Here is a 21,394-nt window from a genome sequence, read left to right as displayed (position 1 = left end):
CCATCCTCCACTGGCTCGCTTCTTCCTTCCCGCAAGTCTGCAGTCTTCTTCACACTTCGATGCCTCCTGTGCTCACTAGGCTGTCATGATATGCGACACTCCGAGTGAAGATGGAGAAGAAGAAGCCAGAGGGGAAAACAAAGCCAGCAGAAGACCAGGCAGAACACTTTATTTTGTTTATTTTTTTAAAACCGGTTCCTGACCCTAAATAGAAATTAGCCAACTCTACGGCTTACAAACTTTCCTTTTTGCTTAATTTGTAGGAGTCAAATCGTAAAACAAATTAGAGTTCTGGTGAATCCGAATGTTTAGCAAAATTCTAAGAGAATTCCATTTGCCTCAAATAGATGCACTCGTATGGTGGCACAAAAAATTATATATATTTTTTTACTTTTTTCTTCATTGGGAAAAATAAATGAAACAAGAAAAACTATCTAACTTTGGTATTATCCCCGTTAATGTGTCCCTTATGGCGAAAAAAAAATTTGGGGAATTATTTTTTACCATACTCCCCCTAAAAAAATAAAAATGAATAAAAAGTTTTTCAATACTTTTTATGTATTCTATTATGGTGGCTTTAATAAAAAAAATAAAGCCCTCATGTGGCTGTGTGGCACCCCAGGGGTCCGGTTGCCACAGTGGCAATGCCTCCCTCACAAGAGGTGATGCCATGCCTGGAAACAAGCAGGGGTCCCCTAGTCAGGTATTCTAGCATGCAACACCTTCCTGGCTCCAGACCATCAAGGGGCGCTCCTCCCCTTAGCAACTGGAATCTGGAGGCGGGGTTACTTAGAGTTAGTGAGAGGAGTTAAAGTCAGGACAGCAACGAGGAAAGACCTAGGGAGTGGAGCTGCACGGCAGCTCACCCCAGAGAGGAGCGTAGAAGAACCGGACACCAGAGTCTGAAGTTGTGGGGCACTGAAGGCCCAGCAACAGAAACCGGAGGGCAGGAGACTGCAGGTCTCCTGGCCCCATCAGAGGCCCGGAGGCTCAGCAGCACATAGGGCCCAGCACCGCCACGTGGGAGCGACACTCCAGGAAGGCCCGAGCAGCCTGCCATACGGGTGAGCACAAAGACGTTTTACTCAGGGACGAGGGCCACAGCACAGCTATAAGCAGCAGGGCCAAAGAGATTAGCGCAAAGGGAATTCTCAACTTGCTTCCAGGCTTCCCGGACCTCTACTACCAGCTAGTACCCGTGCCCCAGTTTGCCTAACCACCGCAAGTAAAGATAAGAGGAAACCGCCATTAAGTTGTGGACTGGTTATTATCTGCGCCATCCCCTGCACTACACTTTACAGGAACATCTATAACATCACCATTTCCTGCCCTGGAGCTAAGCTCTACCTGTGGAGAGCTGAACCAACTCTGCTGCGTCATCATCAGCTCCAGAGGATCTGCACCGCAGCGCCGGCTCCATATTGCCGCATACCACAGGTGGCGTCACGAACATTATATATAGAAACTCTATTCCCTTTTCTTTAAAACCCCTTTTATTGACCGCCCTGGGTCACGGACCGGGTCACCGCCACTGTGACATCCCCCAGCTTCGACCGGCCCGGCTACCGAGTACCCCACGGCCCAGGGGGCGCGTCAGCTGTACCGGAGGAAGATAACATTTTGGGCATAAAATGTGCTTGGTCTTAAAGCTCAAAATAAGATCAGCGCAATCCTCTCTTGAAATATTCTGTGTTGCTTGAAGACTCTCAGTTTGTGACTCCCAGTTGGCACTTTTATCCTAGTCACATCTTTTTAGAAAACTGGATGACACACAGGCAAGACAAGAGAGTGAAGGGTCATAGTCGTTGTGTAAGCTCTGAGTAAAGACCCCCCGGCAGGAACATGTTATAATGTGCATGCTTATACGAACGCTTATTCATTAAACACAGAAGCGTGGCGCTATGGAAGATTGTTCCATACATAATTCATCGCCACAATATAGCTGAGACGTGATCAGCACCTCTGAGCGCGAGCGGCTACCCCCCGTTGTATTATATAGGATTATTGTAAAATCAGCCCTAAAAATATTTTTAAAAAAACATAAAAGTTTGAACACCCTGCTTTTCCTGAATTTGAAATAAATAACAAAAATGAAAAAACTAAGCATATTCAGTACAACTGCGTCCATGAATGTCCAATCTATCAAAATATAATATTATTTAATCCATATGGTAAAAGTAAACCTTCCAAAATTCCAATAAAAAATTATCAAAACTTTGCATATACCTCAAAATAGTATCAATCAAGGCCACTGCGGCACAGAAAAAATAAGTGTTCATATGGCTCCATCGATAGAAAAATTTAAAAAATATGGGTCCGAGAAAATGGTGACACAAACAGTGGGACAGTGTGAGGGTACAATATGGAGGGGGCAGCATGCAGAGGAGAGAATAGTGTGAGGAGTGAGGACAGTACAGAGACTAGGCAATATGTGGGGGACAGCGCGAGGGGACAATGTGAAGAGGGGACCGATATGTATGGCGGTAAAGTGGATAGGACACTTAAAATAGGGATAGTGTGGCAGTTATAGCTAATAAGGGCAGACAGTGTAGAGGGTATAGCTAATAAGGGGAGACAGTATGGGAGTTATAGTTTATACCACCAAAGAGTGAGTTGGTTATAGTTCAGAAGGGTGAATAGTGGCGGTTTATAAGGGGGCCAGTGTGGCAGATTATAACAAGGCTGGGGGTGGTGTGGAGACAATATTTTATAGGAGCAGATAATGTAGAGGCCATGTACCATAGAAGGTAAAGTGTGAGAGTTCTATTTTGTGACGTGAGTACAGTGAGGCGCAATTATTTATTCAAAGAGCACAGAATAGGATAGATGTTGTTATTCAAGGACATTATAATGACAGTGTTGTTTTCAAGGGCACCATGTTGGGATGTGCTGTAGAAAACCGGAGAAGAGGGAAGTTTACAGAGTTGAACTGTTATCATGGCTTCTGGAAAAGATGGAGAAAAGAAAGAGAACAACTCCAGTCAGAGAAGATGTCACCTATAATGTACCTGGATGGAAATGTTTCTTTGTGATACTGACTTTGTCTCATCATTACTGTGGTTCCTGTACAAGCAACAACTCCCATCATTTCCTCACCACTGTAAAGGACATACCGGAAGTTGTGTTGTAGGTTCATATGATACAATCTTGTATGGGGCTGACTTTACAATGCCATCAACCAGTGTACTAAGCTGAGTGACACAATCATGTACTGATGATGATTCTGGTGAATTCATGTATTGGTTCTATACTCATGTACTGATAGTGCTTCTGGTGCCAAATTCATGAACTGATCTTGGTTCTTGTGATGTATTCATGTACTGATGGTTCTGGTATGTACTCATGTACTGATGTTGCTTCAGGGGATATATTCATGTACTGAAGATAGTTCTGGTACTGTATTCATGTACTGATGGTAGTTCTGGTGCTGTATTTCTGTATTGAATGGTGGTTATGGTGCTGAATTGCTATACTGTTATTGGTTTTGATCCTGTACACATGTAATGTTATGGTGATATATTCAAGTGCTGATGATAATTCTGGTGCTATATTTATGCACTAATGATAGTTCAGGTACCTTTTTCATTTACGTATGGTGATTTTGTTGATATATTCATTTACTGATGGAATATCTTTTTCTGCGTTCATATATTGATGATGTTTATGTTGATATATTCACGTACTGATGATGTTCTGTTGTTGTTTTCATGTACTGATGGTAGTTCTGGCGATGTATTCATGTACTGATGTTGCATCTGGTGATGTATTCATGTACCGATGGTGGTTCTGGAGATTTATTAATATGCTGCTGTTGCTTCTGTTGCTGTATTCATGTACTGATTGTGATTCTGGTGCTGTATTTCTGCATTGTTGTTGGTTTTGATACTGTATTGCTGTACTCTTATTGATTCTGATCCTGTACACATATAGCTATCCATAACTTGTCAGATAATGTGAAATATGGCTATGTTAACAAAGTATTGTGCCATCTAACAAGTTAACGATTACTACATCTGTATTTATGTTCGGAGAATTAATTTCAAAATTAAGCATTGTAGCATGCCAAATACTATACATACTGTCAGGATTCAGTTCTGCTTGCCAATTCCAGCGGTTGTTATGTCACCACTTATAAGCGAATATAGTAATTACAGTCACATGCCAACTAGCTTCTGTTCCTGCTTTTCTCCTGGCTGAAGCAGGGGCTGTAGGTTTTCACTGAACATTGAGAGAGTGAGGAAGAGCAGCTAGTCAGCAGGTGACTATAATCGCATATGAGCAGTCACATAATGACTACTCAAACCGCTTAAGCTGCGTATAGGAGGGTGCGACAAATAGAATTTTTACCTTGGGTGCAGGAAAACCTAGATTTGCACATGACATAAAGAAAAATTGTGGCTTTTGGAAAAAGGGGAGAAAAAATTGAAATAGCAAAAAAAAAATTGCTGCAGTGGGAAGGGGTTAATACAGCAGCCTCTGTGGTTGTCACATGACCAGATGACACAAAAAAAAATTACCTTTACTGCTTTACAAATTTAACATCAAATGGTGTCAGTCTTTACTGAAATGATGGTATTCTGCATATTACCAAAAAGTTAGAAAATCATTGGTCATCTGAGCTCATGCAATACGATGAACTAGGTCAACAGGAGACAGTTGATTTTTTTTTTTACTCAGCTTTGGATGTGAACGGAGAAACAAAACATTAAAGGAATCTTCTCCCTAGCATGTGATGTGTAAGCTGTGCTGGATAATCAGAGTTCTGCTGCTCCTCACAGCTCCCTAACGCTGGTTAAGTAAAACACTGACTGCGGCTGCAGTTATTAAAGGGTTAACCCGCATACAATTTCAATTCCTAATATAGATCATAAACGCTTGATTTGTAAGTGTCAGACCTCTGGGGCCCCATCTGAGAATGATGGGACTCCCAATCAATCACAAAAACGGGGGGTCTTAGGTTTCCTATGTGAATGGAGCTGTGTGATCCAATCTCAATTCACTTCTATGGACGCACTGCAGCTCTCTTACAGTGGGAATAGACCCCTGTTTTTGAGATCAGTGGGTCTCCCACTGGTCAGACCCCCGCTGACCATACATTTATCTTATTCTTTGGATAGGTTTAATATGTTGTTCATGTTAAACCCCCTTAATGGGTTGAGATTGCAGCAAATCCCCATCAAGTGAATAGGGCTTAACTGCAATACCAAACACAGCCTGGAAGTAGTGGCGTCACTGTTTCTGAAAAAAATATCTTTTTTATGACATACAACCCCTTTTATTGAAATATTCTATATATAATCAGATACAATCGGATTGCAAATTTCCCCAACCAATAGTTAAAGAAATGCAAAACTGGGCATGTTATTTCCCAGGTGTCTTCATCTCATCAGTCCAAGTGCACAGTGTATAATTTGTACATTTCTAATTTCTGATAGAGCCTAAGGGTTCTGTTACTGCTGATCTCGATACAATCTCAACTCCCTTGGCACCTCTATGGCCCCCCCTTATAATCTCATCATTGCAACAGAACCTCATTACCTTCCCTTACCTGAACATTCTCACTTGGAATGACTCTGACATCTGAAAAAATTTAAAGGGATAACAGCACCAGGTTTGTAAAATTTACAGATTGTAAAGATCCACACGGTGAATGAAACAATGTATCTATTAATTCAGAGTGGTGATTTATTTTTGTGTTGGTTTGTTTTTAAATATTTCCACTCTGATGGTGGCGCTGTTGCATTTAAATTTATAGAACAGAGATGCTGCTGGCATAGTGGTGACAACTGGTATTGCAGGAAGAGAATTCCAAAGTGACGAGTTTGTGAAAAAAATGAGTTTGATATATTATATAGTGTAGTCATTTCTGCGGGAATCAATTGGTGGAAGTCAGACTACAAGTGGTTAACGCCTCTACAGCGCCATCACAGGAGAAATGAAGTGAGGCTGTTCTCATTGACTGCTTGCATATTACATGGGCAGGTAATGTCCTGAAGCAAAAAAATGCTTTCTGCTCTGTTTAGAGAAGAAGAGTGAGAGTTAACATAGAGAGGAGATGGCTAAGGAAAAGACAGGAGGAAGAAGACAAAAGAAACAGGAATGGACTATGATAGAAGAAAGTAGGAAGAGAGGTAAACTAAACAGAGAGGAAACTAAGAAAGTTGGGAGGGAGAGGTAGAAAAAGAGAGAATAGGCACAGAGAGGGATGGAAATCAGTAAGGAGATGACGCACCCCTGGGCCTGTGTCGCGCAGCGTTGCGCACGCGGGAGCTTACCCGGAGCCGGATCTGTTGAGGGTTGTAGTCTCGTGGCGGTGACCCGGTCCGTGCCCAGGGAGTCAGACTAAGTGGCGCTGTATTAGTGGTAGATGTTGTACGACTACGCCACCTGTTGAATGCAGCGAAGGAGCTGCCGCTGCAGGGCAGACCGCTGAGGCCGGTGGTAGGATTGTGCAGCGTGATAGTATCACCCCCAACGGGAGAGGTATGGCCTCAGGGCAGCCGACGTGGATGATGGGGGTAGCAGGAACCACTCGGAGACGGTACGGTGTAGTTCAGGGTCTTTACTGGTGACAAAGATAGACCCTCCTGGAGTACTGGCTAGCGATTGGGGCCTGGTCAGTCCTTGAGCAGATGGGATCTCCCCTGGCCAGGCGGAGTTGTAGGCCTCCCAAACTAACTGTACTCTTCTGGCTACCTTGCTAGAGGCGGGTATAAGTAGCCCACATCCCTGAGTGTACCGTGTGGTGCTCACCCGTATGGCCGGTGACTCGGGGCCTTCTAGTAGCTTCCGCTCCACGACGGCGGTGCTGGTCCCACGCGTGTGACCGTGCCTTCGGGTTTCTTGGCCAGAGGACCTGAAATCCCCTGCCGGTCGGTTTCTGCTGCTGGATAGGAGTTAGTCCCCACAGCCTCGGACTCCGGGTCCGGTGATAACTTCTCAGTCAGGGCGAGCTCTGCAGCTGCCAGCCCCTGACTCCTTGTAACACTGCTCCCACAGAGCTCCTGTTGTTCTTTTCCCATAGCTGCTTCTCTTCTCTGTCTCTACTTCTGGCATGGCCCAGGAGCTGGGCCCAGCCGGAGCCACAGCTCCCTGTCAGCCCTCCTGGCTGAACTCTCCCTTTGAACTCTCTAACCCTGCCTCAGCCCCAGGTTTATATAGGGGAAGTCCTTCCCCTCCCAGGACTGGGCAGGAGGTGTGGCATGCATAGGATTCCTGACCAAGAGACCTCCCACCTGCTCTCAGACATAACATTGCATTACTGTGGAAACCAGACCCCTGGGGTGCCACATTCCCCCCTAGTGAAATTTAGTACTCCGGGACTAAACATATTTTTTTAGAAAGACATAACAGGGTATAACAATAATAATACAATAAGAAAAACACATAAAGGTGGTCACGGCATGTCCGCAACCGGGTGCAGTCTTTGAAGGAAACAAAGGTGTCCATTTCACCAAAACAGGGAGACGTAACCAGGTAGGGGTCTGTCCTGCCCCGAGTCCTTAACAGTCTTTTAGTCCATCCTGGGTTACGCTCCACTAACTGTACAAAGGATTCCTGGTAAATCCACCAAGGACTCCTATAAATTACTAGAAACACATAATTATTTACAGGATATGGCCGCTCTCAGTCCTCGGCCAGTGGGGATAAGGATTGGCTGCTCACAGTCCTCAGCCTGGTAAGGGATAGGGGATGGCTGCTCACAGTCCTCAGCCTGGTAAGGGATAGGGACACACGGGGAACAATTCACTAATCCCAACGGGGACCATATTTTAATTAGCAGCAGTCCTTGTACCCTAACGGGTAACTATGTACAGCTCTTTATTCACGCTACTTCCCTTCAGTAGCTATGTCCTCTTTGTGCTCCCTCCTGAGGGTAGTCCTCAGACCCGTCCGGGTCCTCTTGGCTTTCCTCGTATTGGTAGTACTGCAGCTCCTCCTCGGTTAGCTGGGTTAGTATCTCTGCGACAGTCATCCTCTCAGGTGGCCAGGACTTTACCTCCCTTTGGGCTGCCCCGGTTAATTGGGCCACCAGGATGCTCACTTTTTGCTCCTCTGTGAGGGGGTACACCTGGAAGAGGCTATCCAGCTTTTCTCTAAAGTCATGCAGGGTATGTGACTCCCCTGAGTACTGGGGTAGCCAGGCTGCCCCCGGGATATAGGGCATGGTGAAAGGCATGACCGCAACAGCGGTGGCGCTGGCGGGGGTTGAAGCGGTGAAGCTCTCCTCCGTATCCGGCATCCTTCTCCCCCCTAGTGGACCGTGGCCTACCTTGCGATGATCCTCTTCCGTAGGCCGCGGCTCCGCAGTGAATCGTCAGGGTTGAGGACCTTCCGTCGCGCTCCTGTGACGTCGGCGTCTGCTGGGCTCCTTCCAGGACCTTACGCAACGTCCGGACGTGAGGCGGGGCTTCAGTTCTCGCGCGCTTTCGGAGTCCACGCCCCTCTTCTTCCCGCGCGGCGTCTTCAAGATGGCGTCCAACGGCGGGAAAACTCCACGGATGGCGGGAAGAAGGCAGAAGATGGCGCCGGATGGCGGGAAAACTTCGCGGATGGCGGGAAGAAGACAGAAGATGGCGCCGGATGGCGGGAATCTTCACCACTGGTAAGTTTGAACAGTCTTTTTTAGGCACGCAGTACCCGGTGGTTGCGGGCACGAAATCCTGCCAACTACGCCAAAAGTTGACGTGCCCCTGGGCCTGTGTCGCGCAGCGTTGCGCACGCGGGAGCTTACCCGGAGCCGGATCTGTTGAGGGTTGTAGTCTCGTGGCGGTGACCCGGTCCGTGCCCAGGGAGTCAGACTAAGTGGCGCTGTATTAGTGGTAGATGTTGTACGACTACGCCACCTGTTGAATGCAGCGAAGGAGCTGCCGCTGCAGGGCAGACCGCTGAGGCCGGTGGTAGGATTGTGCAGCGTGATAGTATCACCCCCAACGGGAGGGGTATGGCCTCAGGGCAGCCGACGTGGATGATGGGGGTAGCAGGAACCACTCGGAGACGGTACGGTGTAGTTCAGGGTCTTTACTGGTGACAAAGATAGACCCTCCCGGAGTACTGGCTAGCGATTGGGGCCTGGTCAGTCCTTGAGCAGATGGGATCTCCCCTGGCCAGGCGGAGTTGTAGGCCTCCCAAACTAACTGTACTCTTCTGGCTACCTTGCTAGAGGCGGGTATAAGTAGCCCACGTTCCTGAGTGTACCGTGTGGTGCTCACCCATATGGCCGGTGACTCGGGGCCTTCTAGTAGCTTTCGCTCCACGACGGCGGTGCTGGTCCCACGCGTGTGACCGTGCCTTCGGGTTTCTTGGCCAGAGGACCTGAAATCCCCTGCTGGTCGGTTTCTGCTGCTGGATAGGAGTTAGTCCCCACAGCCTCGGACTCCGGGTCCGGTGATAACTTCTCAGTCAGGGCGAGCTCTGCAGCTGCCAGCCCCTGACTCCTTGTAACACTGCTCCCACAGAGCTCCTGTTGTTCTTTTCCCATAGCTGCTTCTCTTCTCTGTCTCTACTTCTGGCATGGCCCAGGAGCTGGGCCCAGCCGGAGCCACAGCTCCCTGTCAGCCCTCCTGGCTGAACTCTCCCTTTGAACTCTCTAACCCTGCCTCAGCCCCAGGTTTATATAGGGGAAGTCCTTCCCCTCCCAGGACTGGGCAGGAGGTGTGGCATGCATAGGATTCCTGACCAAGATACCTCCCACCTGCTCTCAGACATAACATTGCATTACTGTGGAAACCAGACCCCTGGGGTGCCACAGAGACAGTAGAAGAAGAGACATAAGAGGAAAGGAGAAGAGAGGAAGGGAGAGGGAGGGAGGGATAAAGAAACATATAGGAGATTGCAAGAGAAAAGACTGGGAAAAAAGACAGAAGAGAGTCCAAGAAAGGCTGAGATAGGAAAGAGAGCGGTATGAAAAAAAAGTTAGACTGAACATATAGAGAGATTGGTTGTAGGGAGACAAAGGAAGAAGAAGAGAGAAGGGAACAGATTAGAATGAGAGAGTAAGAAGAGTTCAAAATAAAAAAAGAGGAACGATAGAGGTAGAAAGAGTAAGAAGAGGAGAGAATGGATAGAATAGAGAACACAGGGAATGATATAAGGCATAGTAGACTTAAACACATAGACAGAAAAGTGTTATGGAAGAGACAGATGAAGAACAAGAAGAGTGAAAGGAAGAGAGTGGAAAAAAGGAGAGTGAAAAAGAGGAGATAAAGACTGGTAGGAAGGAGACAGTGGAAAAAAGAGAGAGAAGGGAAACCGGGAAAGGCAAAAATAGGAAAGAAATTGTATTAAAAGAGAGAGATTGAAAATATACAGAGGAGATTGTTTGAAAAAAGACAGGAAGAAAAAGAGAAAAGGGAAGAGATTAGAATGAGAGAAGGAAAAGTTTAGGATAGGAAGAGGGATAAAAGGGAGGATAGGAAGAAGGAAAAATTTGACACAGAGGACGACGGAGATTGGCAAGGAGGAGGAAGAGTAAGGAAAGGAAGAGAGAGATTAGAGAGTGCAGAGATGGAAGTGAGAAATAGGAGAAAAAAAAGATAGAAGCAACATACTGAGAGATTTCTAAAGAAGCATCAGAGGAAAAAGATGAGAGAGGAAAGGTTTTTTGTGAAAGGAGGAGAGAAGAAAAGAGTGGCAGGAAAATATATAAACTAATAATAGAATAAAGACAGAGGAAGAAGAGAATAAGGAAAAAGACTAGAATAAGAGAAGGTAGGAAAAGTCCAGTATAGGAAAAAAGTGTGAGAGGAGGGAGAAAGAGGGAAAGAACTGACACAGAGAGGGAGGTAGATTAGTAGGAAGAAGAAGAGAGTTGACAGAGCAGGGAAGGAAGAGTGATGTGGGAGGAGAGGAAGATAGACAACATATAGAGAGGGGACTTGTAATGCAGAGGCAGAGGAAGAAGAAAGGGGAAAGAGGAGATTAGGAGAGTGTGGGAAAAGTGGAAACAGAAGTAAGAAGAACTTTCCAAATAAATATGGAGTTAAGAGGGGATTGGTGAATAGGAGACAGGAGGAAGGGAGAGGAGGATAGAATAGCTGTCACTGCGTCAGAGTAGAGAGAGAGCAAGAAAGTAAGAAGAAGAGAAAGAATTGGAATTGTGGAAAAGACAGAAGAAGAAAAGACAGAGTGAAAGAGATAGAGAGTAGGAATAGTCCAATAAAGGAGGAGAGAGGAAGGAGAAAGGTTAAAAACAGCATAGGAAGGAGACAGGTAAAGAGAGAAAAAAAGGAACTAGGAATGAGAGTGAGTAGAAACAGTGTGGGGAAGATAAAGGGAGGAAAAAAAGAGGTGGAAAGGGTTGTAGACTTAAACAGCATCTGTCACCAGATTTCACAATATAAACTGCATACATTATTAAATACTTGTCTTAGAACTGATGAGGCTGGTGTACCAACTGTGAAAATCCATGTTATAATAGCTTTTATAATCCTGTTTTGAAATGTCTCTGCCTAAAATTAAAATGAGGATTTGTTAATTTTAATATCATGATTATGCAGACATTCTGACGTACAATTTTAAAGTAAGTACACCAGCCTGCTCAGGTCTAAGAGATGTATTGAATAATGTATGCAGTTTGTGAAATCTGGTGACAGACCCCTTTAAAAAATTGACAAAGACAGAAGTGTAAAGTTCGCGCAAGAGAGGACCTTAGAGTTGAAGTCCAAAACAGGAGGAAAGAGAGCAATAAGATGAGACAGATTACAGAGAGGTGGAACATCAGTAGAGAAGACTCCAGGGAGGAAGAAGAGACAGTATGGTAGAGAGTAAAGAAATTGAGAGAGGTCAAGGTAGGAGAAAGAAAAAGGAGAGTGCGAGAGGAAAAGGGACTTTATGTGAGGATGAAGCCCAGAGCAAAAAGAAAAAAATGATGAGAGGGAAAGTGTTTAATGGGGAATAGACAGGAGAGAGAGAAAGAAAAGAAATAGGAAATGTGAAGGGAAAGAGAGAGATAGGAAGAGAAGTACAAAAAGAAAGGATGAGGGAAAAAGAACAGATACAGTATGGGAAAGGGACAAAGAAGGTGGTGAAGAGAAAGAAGAGCCTGAGAAAGAGAGAAGAAATGTAAATAAGGGGGAATTGGAGGAAAGAGTGGGAGAGACAGACAATAGAGTGTGGGAAGTGAAAGTGTGAAGATAGCAGAAGAGAGAATGAGAGAAGAAGGGGAAGAGAGGAGGGAAATGGAAAGGAGGGATAGGAGAGAAGGGAAAGAAGATGGAGAGTATGAGGAGAGAGAGAGAAAGGGGGAGATAAAGAAATACACAGAAGAAGAAAGATAAAACCTAGGGAATGGGAGAGAAGATGTGGGGAATACAATGGAAACCTACAATACAGTGTACTAAAAAAAGAGAGAGGAAATAAATGAAGTAAATAGGATAGGAGAGTGAGAGAGAGGGGGAGAGTAATAGAGTAATGGGTAATATAGAAAGCTAGAGAGTGTGGGAAAAAGAGAGAGACAGTGAGAGAGGACAGAGAGTGAGATAGCATGAGACAGACGGAGTGACACAGTGAGAAGAAAGACGGTTAGAGGAGGGAGAGACAATGAGAACAAGAGTAAAAGGGAAGGACAGTGAATGAGGAGAGAGAGATAGTGAGAAAGATAGAGTTAAAAAGAGAGTGAGGGAGAAGAGTATGAGAAAGATAAAGATATCATGAGGGAGAAACAAGAGAGTGAGAAATAGTGAGATAGAGAAACAGTGCGAGAGAGAGAGAGAGAGAGAGAGAACTAATTAAGACAGGAGGTTGTGAGAGATAGTGAGTTAAAGAGAAGGAAATAGTGTGAAAGATAATGAGAGAGAGAAAAGAAAGACGAGACGAGAGGAGAGAGTGAGAGAAGGAAAGAGAGATAGAATTGGACAGAAAATAAAATGAGAGATTGAATGAGAGACAGGGAGAGAACCTGATAAAGAATCAGTGACACAGAGAGAGATAGCGAGAGAAAGGCAAGAACCAGACAGCAGAACAGTTAAGAGAGAGATATTGTGAGAGACAGAGAGCGACATAAGGAAAAAAAATAAGAGAAAGGTAAAGGAGAAACAGACAGAACGGGAAAGGTGAGAGAGAGAGAAAGAGAGAAATAGAGAGGGTAGAGAGAAAGAGGGAGATAGAAAGTGAATCAGAGAGAGAAAGAGAACTAGACACAGAGAGAGATAAAGAGAGAGAGAGAGAAAGAGACAGAGAGAGAGAGAGAGACACTGAAAGAAAGTCAGAGAGAAAGAAAGAGAGGGAGGGAGAGAGAAAGAGAGAAAAGGAGAGAAAGAGACACGGAGAGAAAGACACAGAGAGAGAGACACACTGAAAGAAAGTCAGAGAGAAAGAAAGAGTGAGGGAGAGAGAAAGAGAGAGAAAAGGAGAGAAAGAGACACAGAAAGAGAGAGAGACACACTGAAAGAAAGTCAGAGAGAAAGAAAGAAAGAAAGAGGGAGGGAGAGAGAAAGAGAGAGAAAAGGAGAGAAAGAGACACGGAGAGAGAGACACACTGAAAGAAAGTCAGAGAGAAAGAAAGAGTGAGGGAGAGAGAAAGAGAGAGAAAAGGAGAGAAAGACACAGAAAGAGAGAGAGAGACACACTGAAAGAAAGTCAGAGAGAAAGAAAGAAAGAAAGAAAGAGGGAGGGAGAGAGAAAGAGAGAGAAAAGGAGAGAAAGAGACACGGAGAGAGAGACACACTGAAAGAAAGTCAGAGAGAAAGAAAGAGGCAGGGAGAGAGAAAGAGACACAGAGAGAAAGAGAGAGAGACACACTGAAAGAAAGTCAGAGAGAAAGAAAGAGAGGGAGGGAGAGAGAAAGAGAGTGACGGACAGAGGGAGAAAAGAGAGACAGAAAGATAGAGAGCCAGAGAGAGAGTGACAGTGCAGGGTGGAGGTGAGGAGACAACTGGCTGAACATTACCTGATGCTGCTCAGTTCTGACTACACAAAAGGTGAAAATAAAATAAAAGCGCAGTATGAACCCATCCTCGGCTTACGACAACTCTCATCTGGAAGCAGCGGTCCAGGGAATATCCAAACAATCACATTGTCATTTACCAAGAGAATTGCAGCAATTATTAACCCCTTCCTACCCACTCCCTCTCTTCCCGCACTCCTCCACTGGGCTGCTCCTATCCAGGAGGAGGTGGTGAGGCTGGAGGGAGGTAGGAGGGATTCCACAGGGTATATTAATAAAAGTAACCATTGTAAATACATCACTTTGCTACTGAGCTTCACAAGTGAGAGGCACAACAGACTTGGTCAATAAAAGCTTCTTAAGGAGGAGTCTGTCTTTCCAGATGCTCCAGTGACATCATTAGGTATCTAACCAGACAGCTATTCGAGAAGCTTTAGGCTTTAAACATGTTCTCTGCAACCATTCACATCCTGCACAGATGCTCAATACTGTGGAGAGAGGAGACAAGTTCTTGTGGGACCTCCCAGGAGAAAGGTAAGGAGAAATTCAAAATGATTGTTGAGATGACTCTATTACCTAAGATTCTGGATGTCTAGACAGACTTATCTCCAAAGGTTGAATATCCAGCTATGGACTATGGGGCAGGTTCCTTTACTTAGACGTCTTGGTAACTGTATGTCCTTGGAGATGGGTTTGAGATGTGTTGGTGCAATATTTATAAAGGTTATAACTATAGTTCTTAGATAAGGTCCTGTGAGATACTCATTCATCCTCATTAATGAGGTAGTATAGATTTCAGAGAAGACCACTTTGTAGAGGTCATTGGTTTGGATTTGTTTAATGTAGTCTCATGAAGGGTGAGGGATTTAATGTGCAAAACTTTTTGTGCTTCTACAGATAAAATGAATGATGCAATGTAGTCCACCAGTGGGCTTGATGGATGGGTCCCTGTAGGTTTTATTTTAACTATTATTGACCTTTGGAATATCTTATTAATGACCTCTAGTTGATGGCTGGTTAATGCAACCCATTTGAGTTGTGTAGTATAGACCAGAGTGACACATTATCAATGATGGAGGTAGCAACACTCTCAAAGCTCAAGTCAGTCCAAGCAGGTAGACCATAAAGTCATTGTCGGTAATTTTCTGCAGTCGTTGTTGGTCTATATGTAGTTCAGTGACACATTGACAAGCAGATACCACCTGCAAATAAGTCTCATTTTTGAGTAAAAGCAAGCAATAGTGCAGAGGGTCTTACTTATAGTATAGTAGTAGATTTTGCAGTCTCCCTCATTAGACAGACATGGATTTTGATGCGTTTGATAAATGAAAGTCATGCAGCTCAAAGAGAAACTCGACTAAGGTAGACTCCTCTATAGCCAATGCCTTTTCCTGTCGCTAACCTAGCACTAACCAAAGTCTTCTGATCATTTTCTATAGGAAACTCCTGAAATGGCACCATATCAAATGTCTTAGTGGTCTCTGTCCACTGTTCAAAAGAGTCATCCGGAAGCCTTAAGACATTAAAATGTCTTTCCATGAAGAGCCACAGGGGAGATTATCTCTGTCCACAGACATGCCCATAAAGACCAATATCACCAGCCCAATTAACACTACATGGGATGTCCCACCTTCTTCAGGAAACACGGAGGACATGATAGCCACATTTACCATCGGGGTGATTTTGTCCCTTATGTGTGTGATTGGAGTAGCAGGAAATGTCTATACCTTGGTGGTGATGTGCCAGTCAATGCGTACTGCAGCTTCCATGTATATCTATATCATCAACTTGGCCCTCGCTGACCTCCTCTATCTTCTCACCATCCCATTTATAGTGGGCACCTACTTCATTCGGGAGTGGTACTTTGGAGACATTGGCTGTCGCATCATTTTCAGTCTTGACTTCCTCACCATGCATGCTAGTATATTTACCCTCACCATCATGAGCACCGAACGCTACTTTGCTGTTTTGAAACCCTTAGACACAGTCAAGAGGTCTAAAAGCTACAGAAAATGCATTACCATCATCGTCTGGTTGGTGTCTCTTCTTATAACATTGCCCATGTTGATCATGATTAAGCTGGAAATTAGGGATAACAAGAGGATCTGTCTGCCAATGTGGAGTCGGATGTCCTACAAGATCTATCTCACGGTCTTGTTTTGCACAAGTATGATAGGCCCAGGGCTAATTATAGGCTTCCTGTATATAAGACTGGCCAGAACTTACTGGGTGTCTCAAACTGCTTCCTTCAAGCAAACCAAGAGGTTACCCAACCAGAAAGTACTATATCTGATTTTTACCATTGTCCTGGTGTTCTGGGCTTGCTTCCTGCCTTTCTGGATTTGGCAGCTCCTCGATCAGTATTGTGAACTCCTGCCCATTTCACCCAAAGCCAAAATGAACATTAACTATCTGACTACATGCTTGACATATAGCAACAGCTGCATCAACCCTTTTCTCTACACCTTACTGACAAAAAACTACAAGGAGTACCTGAGGAACCGGCAGAGGTCCTGGAGCAACAGTGGCTACTTCAGGAACCGTTTCCAGAGGATATCTGGAAGGTCCATGTCCACTAGTAGTCAACAGTGCACCGAAAGTTTTGTCTTAGCACAATGTCCGGGTGGCAACAATGGGTCTTGAAGGCATCAAAATAAGACTTCTGAGACCTCAATGATCCAGGGTGTAGGACATAATGCTTGCATCTTTTAAAATTCAAAAAAACTATGTACTGCTGGTGTACATAGTTAGAATACTGTGATAAATGGGTACTATGAAATTTGCCTCTGCCAATCAACATGTTATACAGGTGTGTTTCCTCCTTACCTTTTCTCTTGGCTCAAAATATGTCGAGATAACATATGACCAGCTTTGAAAAATTTAGTGTTAAGCTGATGAACACCAGTCCTGCTATATACAGTACGTCTGCATGATAATATATAACATTGTTATTGTCAGAAATGTGAGCCCCTCTCAAAATTCAAGGATAGGTAAGGGTGGACAGATCTGTAATAGTGATGAGCAAGCGTGCTCGCCACTTGATCGTTCATCGGGGTGCTCGGGTACGCATCGAGTATCGCAGGTGCTCGAGCGCCATGCCCGAGTCCTCTCCCTGCAAGTTTTGCGGCTGTTAAACAGCCAATAAACATGCAGGGAAATCCCCGCATGTTTATTGGCTGTCTGACAGCCATTAAAAATACAAGGCGAGGACTCGAGCACCCGCGATACTCGATGTGTACCCGAGCACTCTGATGCACGATCTAGAGTGAGCATGCTCGCTCATCACTAATCTGTAGATATTTGAGTCCTCTTCCTAACATTCGCAAAGTCAATATTCAACTTGGAGATTTGGTTCTTCTCATCTCACCTTTTCATCAATATGATCTTCTTGTCTCGTCATTAAAATGTAAATGTGACAGTCTTATTATCTGTGGTGCTCATTTTCCATCCTTCTAGCCTTTGTAAATGTTTAAAAGCCAGCTACCTAAAATTGGCCACCCAGTAATGGCATTCCAATTTTTGATGGTCTCCTTGCTTCCAACAAGATGGTAGGACCTTTTGTAGGTAAAATCTACCCCTCCTTAAAGCAAATATGTCAGTACAAACAGATAGTATAAACTAAGCACATAGCCTTGTAGGGGATATAGCTCCTCCAAAAATTGCACCTTATATGTTGCTATATCCCCTAAAAGACCATGTGCTTAGTTTATACTGTCAGTTTGGACTGACAGACTTCTTTTAAACACAAAAAGCCTCATAGGTGCCTTCACATTATGATGGCAAAATTCCATTGCTTACAGCATTAAATATACCCTTCCCCTCAGCATTTGATTTGTCATTTTGTAAACTTTTGGAATTTTTTATATTTTTTACCATAGTTACAAACTGACCAAAAGTATGTGAAAGAGACATATCTTGAAGCTCCAGAACCCCAATGCAAATCTGTACGGGGCCCCAAACTTTTTTGACATGCCATTTTAAATTCTGGTGTCTTCATTTATGGCATATAGAGCTTTGCAGGCATTGTGCGACTGTTACCTCTGCACCACTATAGCTACATCTGCTTTTACCAACCAGTATAGCCATAAATTAGAAGGCAGCTAATAGATTTTAGATTACATGTGAGAATTATCCACTAGTTTACATTTTTACAGTTTTCTTCCTTCTGCATCCTTTTCTTTTCGACTACTTACCTTTTGCCCAACAGGTTGAGACAATGCAATAATAACAACCTAGCTTGGCAAAAATAGTCGAGTAATCTTTCCTTTCTAGCAATGGCTTTTTTTTTACAATGTCAAGCAATCGTTTAGAGCCCTTGGTGGGAAGTTTCTGATCACCACGGCTGTGGACATGTCTATCATGCAAAGCCAATTATGAAGAAAACTAAAAACAATTTGGGTTCAGCAAACCCTAAAGCAGATCTATGGCAGCTGCAACTCTCATTTAAAGCATATTTTTTTTATATTTTTGGCATCTGTGTGGTATGCACATTAATTTTATAACCTCATGACTGTAAATAAATATCCATCTGGCCATTAAGCTTATTAAGCTGCCTGGAAAATGTATCTCCAAGATCATGCTGTTCCTGAATTTATTGCCTTCCAAGAAAAATGTTGTGATCCAATTTTTTTGTTTTTATTCTACAATTTTGAGTTATGTTGAGATGAAAGTTCCTTACTTGGACATATTGTGTCACATCTGTTCACCATTCGAAGTCAGGAGCACAATCAACTTTGTCAAGCCTAACTGATTGTTATCTTCACAAAGAAAAGTTGTGGGGAGATTGAATGTAGACATGTTGTGAGATTAGTACCTTGTCTGGAAGAAATAGTCCAGACACGACTACAGTAAAACTGACAAGATGCACGAGACATTAGGTGATATCCCAGAAGCTTCCTTATCACGATAATGAGCAAATCTTTTAAAATTCGAAATCATCAGCTTTGACATATTTTTCCAAAAAATTTGATTCATGGCGAATCAGTTTGCTTCAAATCAAGACTCTGAGGTCTCCTAGAATTGTATCGAACCCCTTTCAAGCTCATGTAAGCACAAATTTAGTAATGTCAAAGTGACCTCACCATTGTTATTAGAATCTGATAATGTGGTTCCTCACACACATAATTTTCTCTCCCTATGTTTATGATTAAGCTGTGAGCCATGATGTCGCCTCACTATCCAGATTCACCAGAAAATGGCTGCTGCATTTCCTGCCTCTACTTTTATACTGCTCTTGATAGTCTCTCCTGATTGGGCTGTACTAAAGTATGTGATATGAGAAAGCCCACCCATGAGAAAGCTGCACCCAAGGCCATGTGAGCCTCATCTGGCTGATGCAATCTTCTTCGATGTGCAAAATTGCAGCAGCCCTTTTGGGCAGTTATCAATTTGCTGGATTCGGTGAATTCCTAAAAATTTGACATTAATACAATTTGCTCATCTCTATATGATAATATTACTAATATGCATTACATCCAAACATTCATGTAACGGTGCCGATACAATTTCAATAGCACCTCATTCATCTGACAGCTATTCCTTCTGACTCTACTACAATGCAAATTTATGCTCAGCTCGACAGAGCATGCAAATGTGTTTTCAACAAGGAGAGGGGAGTAAGTTGCTGCAAGACACCCCTGTTTTTGGTTAAGGTCAAAAGAATTGAATGCTGAAATTCAATAAGTCTGATTCCACTGACATCAACTGTTGAGATGGTAAAATGGTCAGTATGCAAGAGATAGTTGGCCAATCCCACCAAAATCAGCTGGTTTGGCCAACTTTTCTCTAATGTATAAGAGGTACTTTAAGCCTTGTAGAGGAAGTAATTGTAGCTGTCCCATCTAATTGCCTTAAGTGGGTACAGTGGCCTCCACAAGGCATCTGGACCTTAGAACCATTTTTATGGGTGCTGCCACCAGAATATTAATGTGTTTACTGTGGTCTCCATCACCAAGTAGAACTAAAGAATGTCAAGTTTTGTCACCTGAAATGGAGAGATATGGGGAGGCAACAATCCAGGTAGAGATAGGGGCTAAAGAAAGTAGTAGGGTGGGGTGCCAAGAAGCTAATCTACAATGGCATCAAAATTTTCGATAGAGGTCTAAGCAACAAAGTGAATCTTTGCTCCAGTTGAGGGAAAGCCTACCTAAAACCTGGGAAGTTTAAGAATTTGCCCCAAACAGGAGTTCTCAGATAATAAAAATGATATTTGCTAAGTTATATGACCATTAATATTGGTAATAGTCATTATTGTTATAGTGCAGCATGTTTTGCTTAGGGGCGGGAATCTATACATGTCTCAACGCTTTTTGGAGATTAGCTAAGCCAAGCATGGTGGCTTTTATCCGCAATACATTGATATTTGATCCATAATATCTCATCGGCCTTCAGCCCTCTTACAGGTAAACCCATAATCCTTGACTTTCACTGTAAGAAATAAAACATGGAAACAAGATAAAGGAAGAAAATACTGTAATATATCAGCCCTGGTGAACATGTTGGCACTTTACAACATAATACTAATGAAACTTTACAGTTATGAAAATTGTCCATTTCTGACAAATAAAATTGATCATCCATGGGAATTGCTTGGTTTGTTCTTGCTTGTCTGTCTTAGGGAAGTCTAAAGAAGGCCTTCAGCCATGAAAGCTTAGAAATGTCCCATTGCCCACTAATCCGAATCAGCCAATATGTTAGTCCACAAAACTTGTAAGTCCAATAGTAGATCATAAACTTCAATTTCAAAAATCTCTGAACTCCCCAGATTCTGATGATTCTGCATCGCTCCATTGCAGAAATAAACAAATTTGTTGATTTTGGAGCACAGTATATGGAATTTCTACTTGCAGTCCAACTCGGGTTGTTCAAAAGGGGTATGGCCCATAGTTCAATAGTTTTGATCATTAAGAAAAAAATTGGACTGGCCTAAATCTAGAACACTCATTTGGATTCCTGTGCCTCAACCCATGCTAATGGTGTTTATGCTCCTATAAAAAGTTCAAAATAGATAAAGTCCGATTTAAATAAGACAATATTCACACAGGTGGATACCACCAATTACACTATCAATCAAATGTGAAAGGAGAAAAGGGGGAAAAAGGGGTGTGAATAAAAATTAACCTTTATTAATTTATTATAAAATATCATAAAATGTGACAAAAACCATACATCCTGTAAGGATGTATATAGGGTCACAGCTGAGGTTGGAAATTGAATTGCTGTGACCCTGTAAATCCTGGAAAATATAGGACAGCACAAAGTTATATATTTCCACAACCAGGGTTCCTTAAATTAGATGGTTGGGTGGTATATCAAACTGGGGTTCTGAATGTACCTATCCATAGTATATATATACTCTAATTCGTGACATCTACCGTGTTTACCGCAGAGTGCTGTGTATCTTTAGCACCTGCTGCAATCCTATACACAGGTCAGATTCCCCATAGATCGCTAACATACAGAGTCATTGTTGGATATGCCAATATGTCAGAGGTTGCCCCTTCTGGCCTT

General features: G+C 43.4%; 1 protein-coding gene across 1 annotated transcript; it reads left to right on the top strand.

Annotated features, from left to right (window-relative positions):
* The first annotated feature begins 11,560 nt into the window (after positions 1 to 11,560).
* LOC141272141 (urotensin-2 receptor-like) lies at positions 11,561 to 20,465 on the top strand. Its single transcript, XM_073682502.1, has 2 exons — positions 11,561 to 14,419; positions 15,325 to 20,465. Exon 2 carries the CDS (start codon positions 15,413 to 15,415, stop codon positions 16,526 to 16,528), a length of 1,116 nt encoding a protein of 371 aa, XP_073538603.1. The 5' UTR covers positions 11,561 to 14,419; positions 15,325 to 15,412; the 3' UTR covers positions 16,529 to 20,465.
* Positions 20,466 to 21,394: the final 929 nt, after the last annotated feature.

Source organism: Phyllobates terribilis, unplaced genomic scaffold, assembly GCF_046119375.1.
Source record: "Phyllobates terribilis strain yellow unplaced genomic scaffold, ASM4611937v1 Scaffold_5__5_contigs__length_657084704, whole genome shotgun sequence".
NCBI classification, from domain to species: domain Eukaryota; kingdom Metazoa; phylum Chordata; class Amphibia; order Anura; family Dendrobatidae; genus Phyllobates; species Phyllobates terribilis.
This window is presented reverse-complemented; position numbering and strand designations above follow the sequence as displayed.

Excerpts from the sequence above, each read along its gene's own strand:
- LOC141272141 (XM_073682502.1), top strand. The coding sequence starts at position 15,413 with ATGTCTTTCCATGAAGAGCCACAGGGGAGATTATCTCTGTCCACAGAC.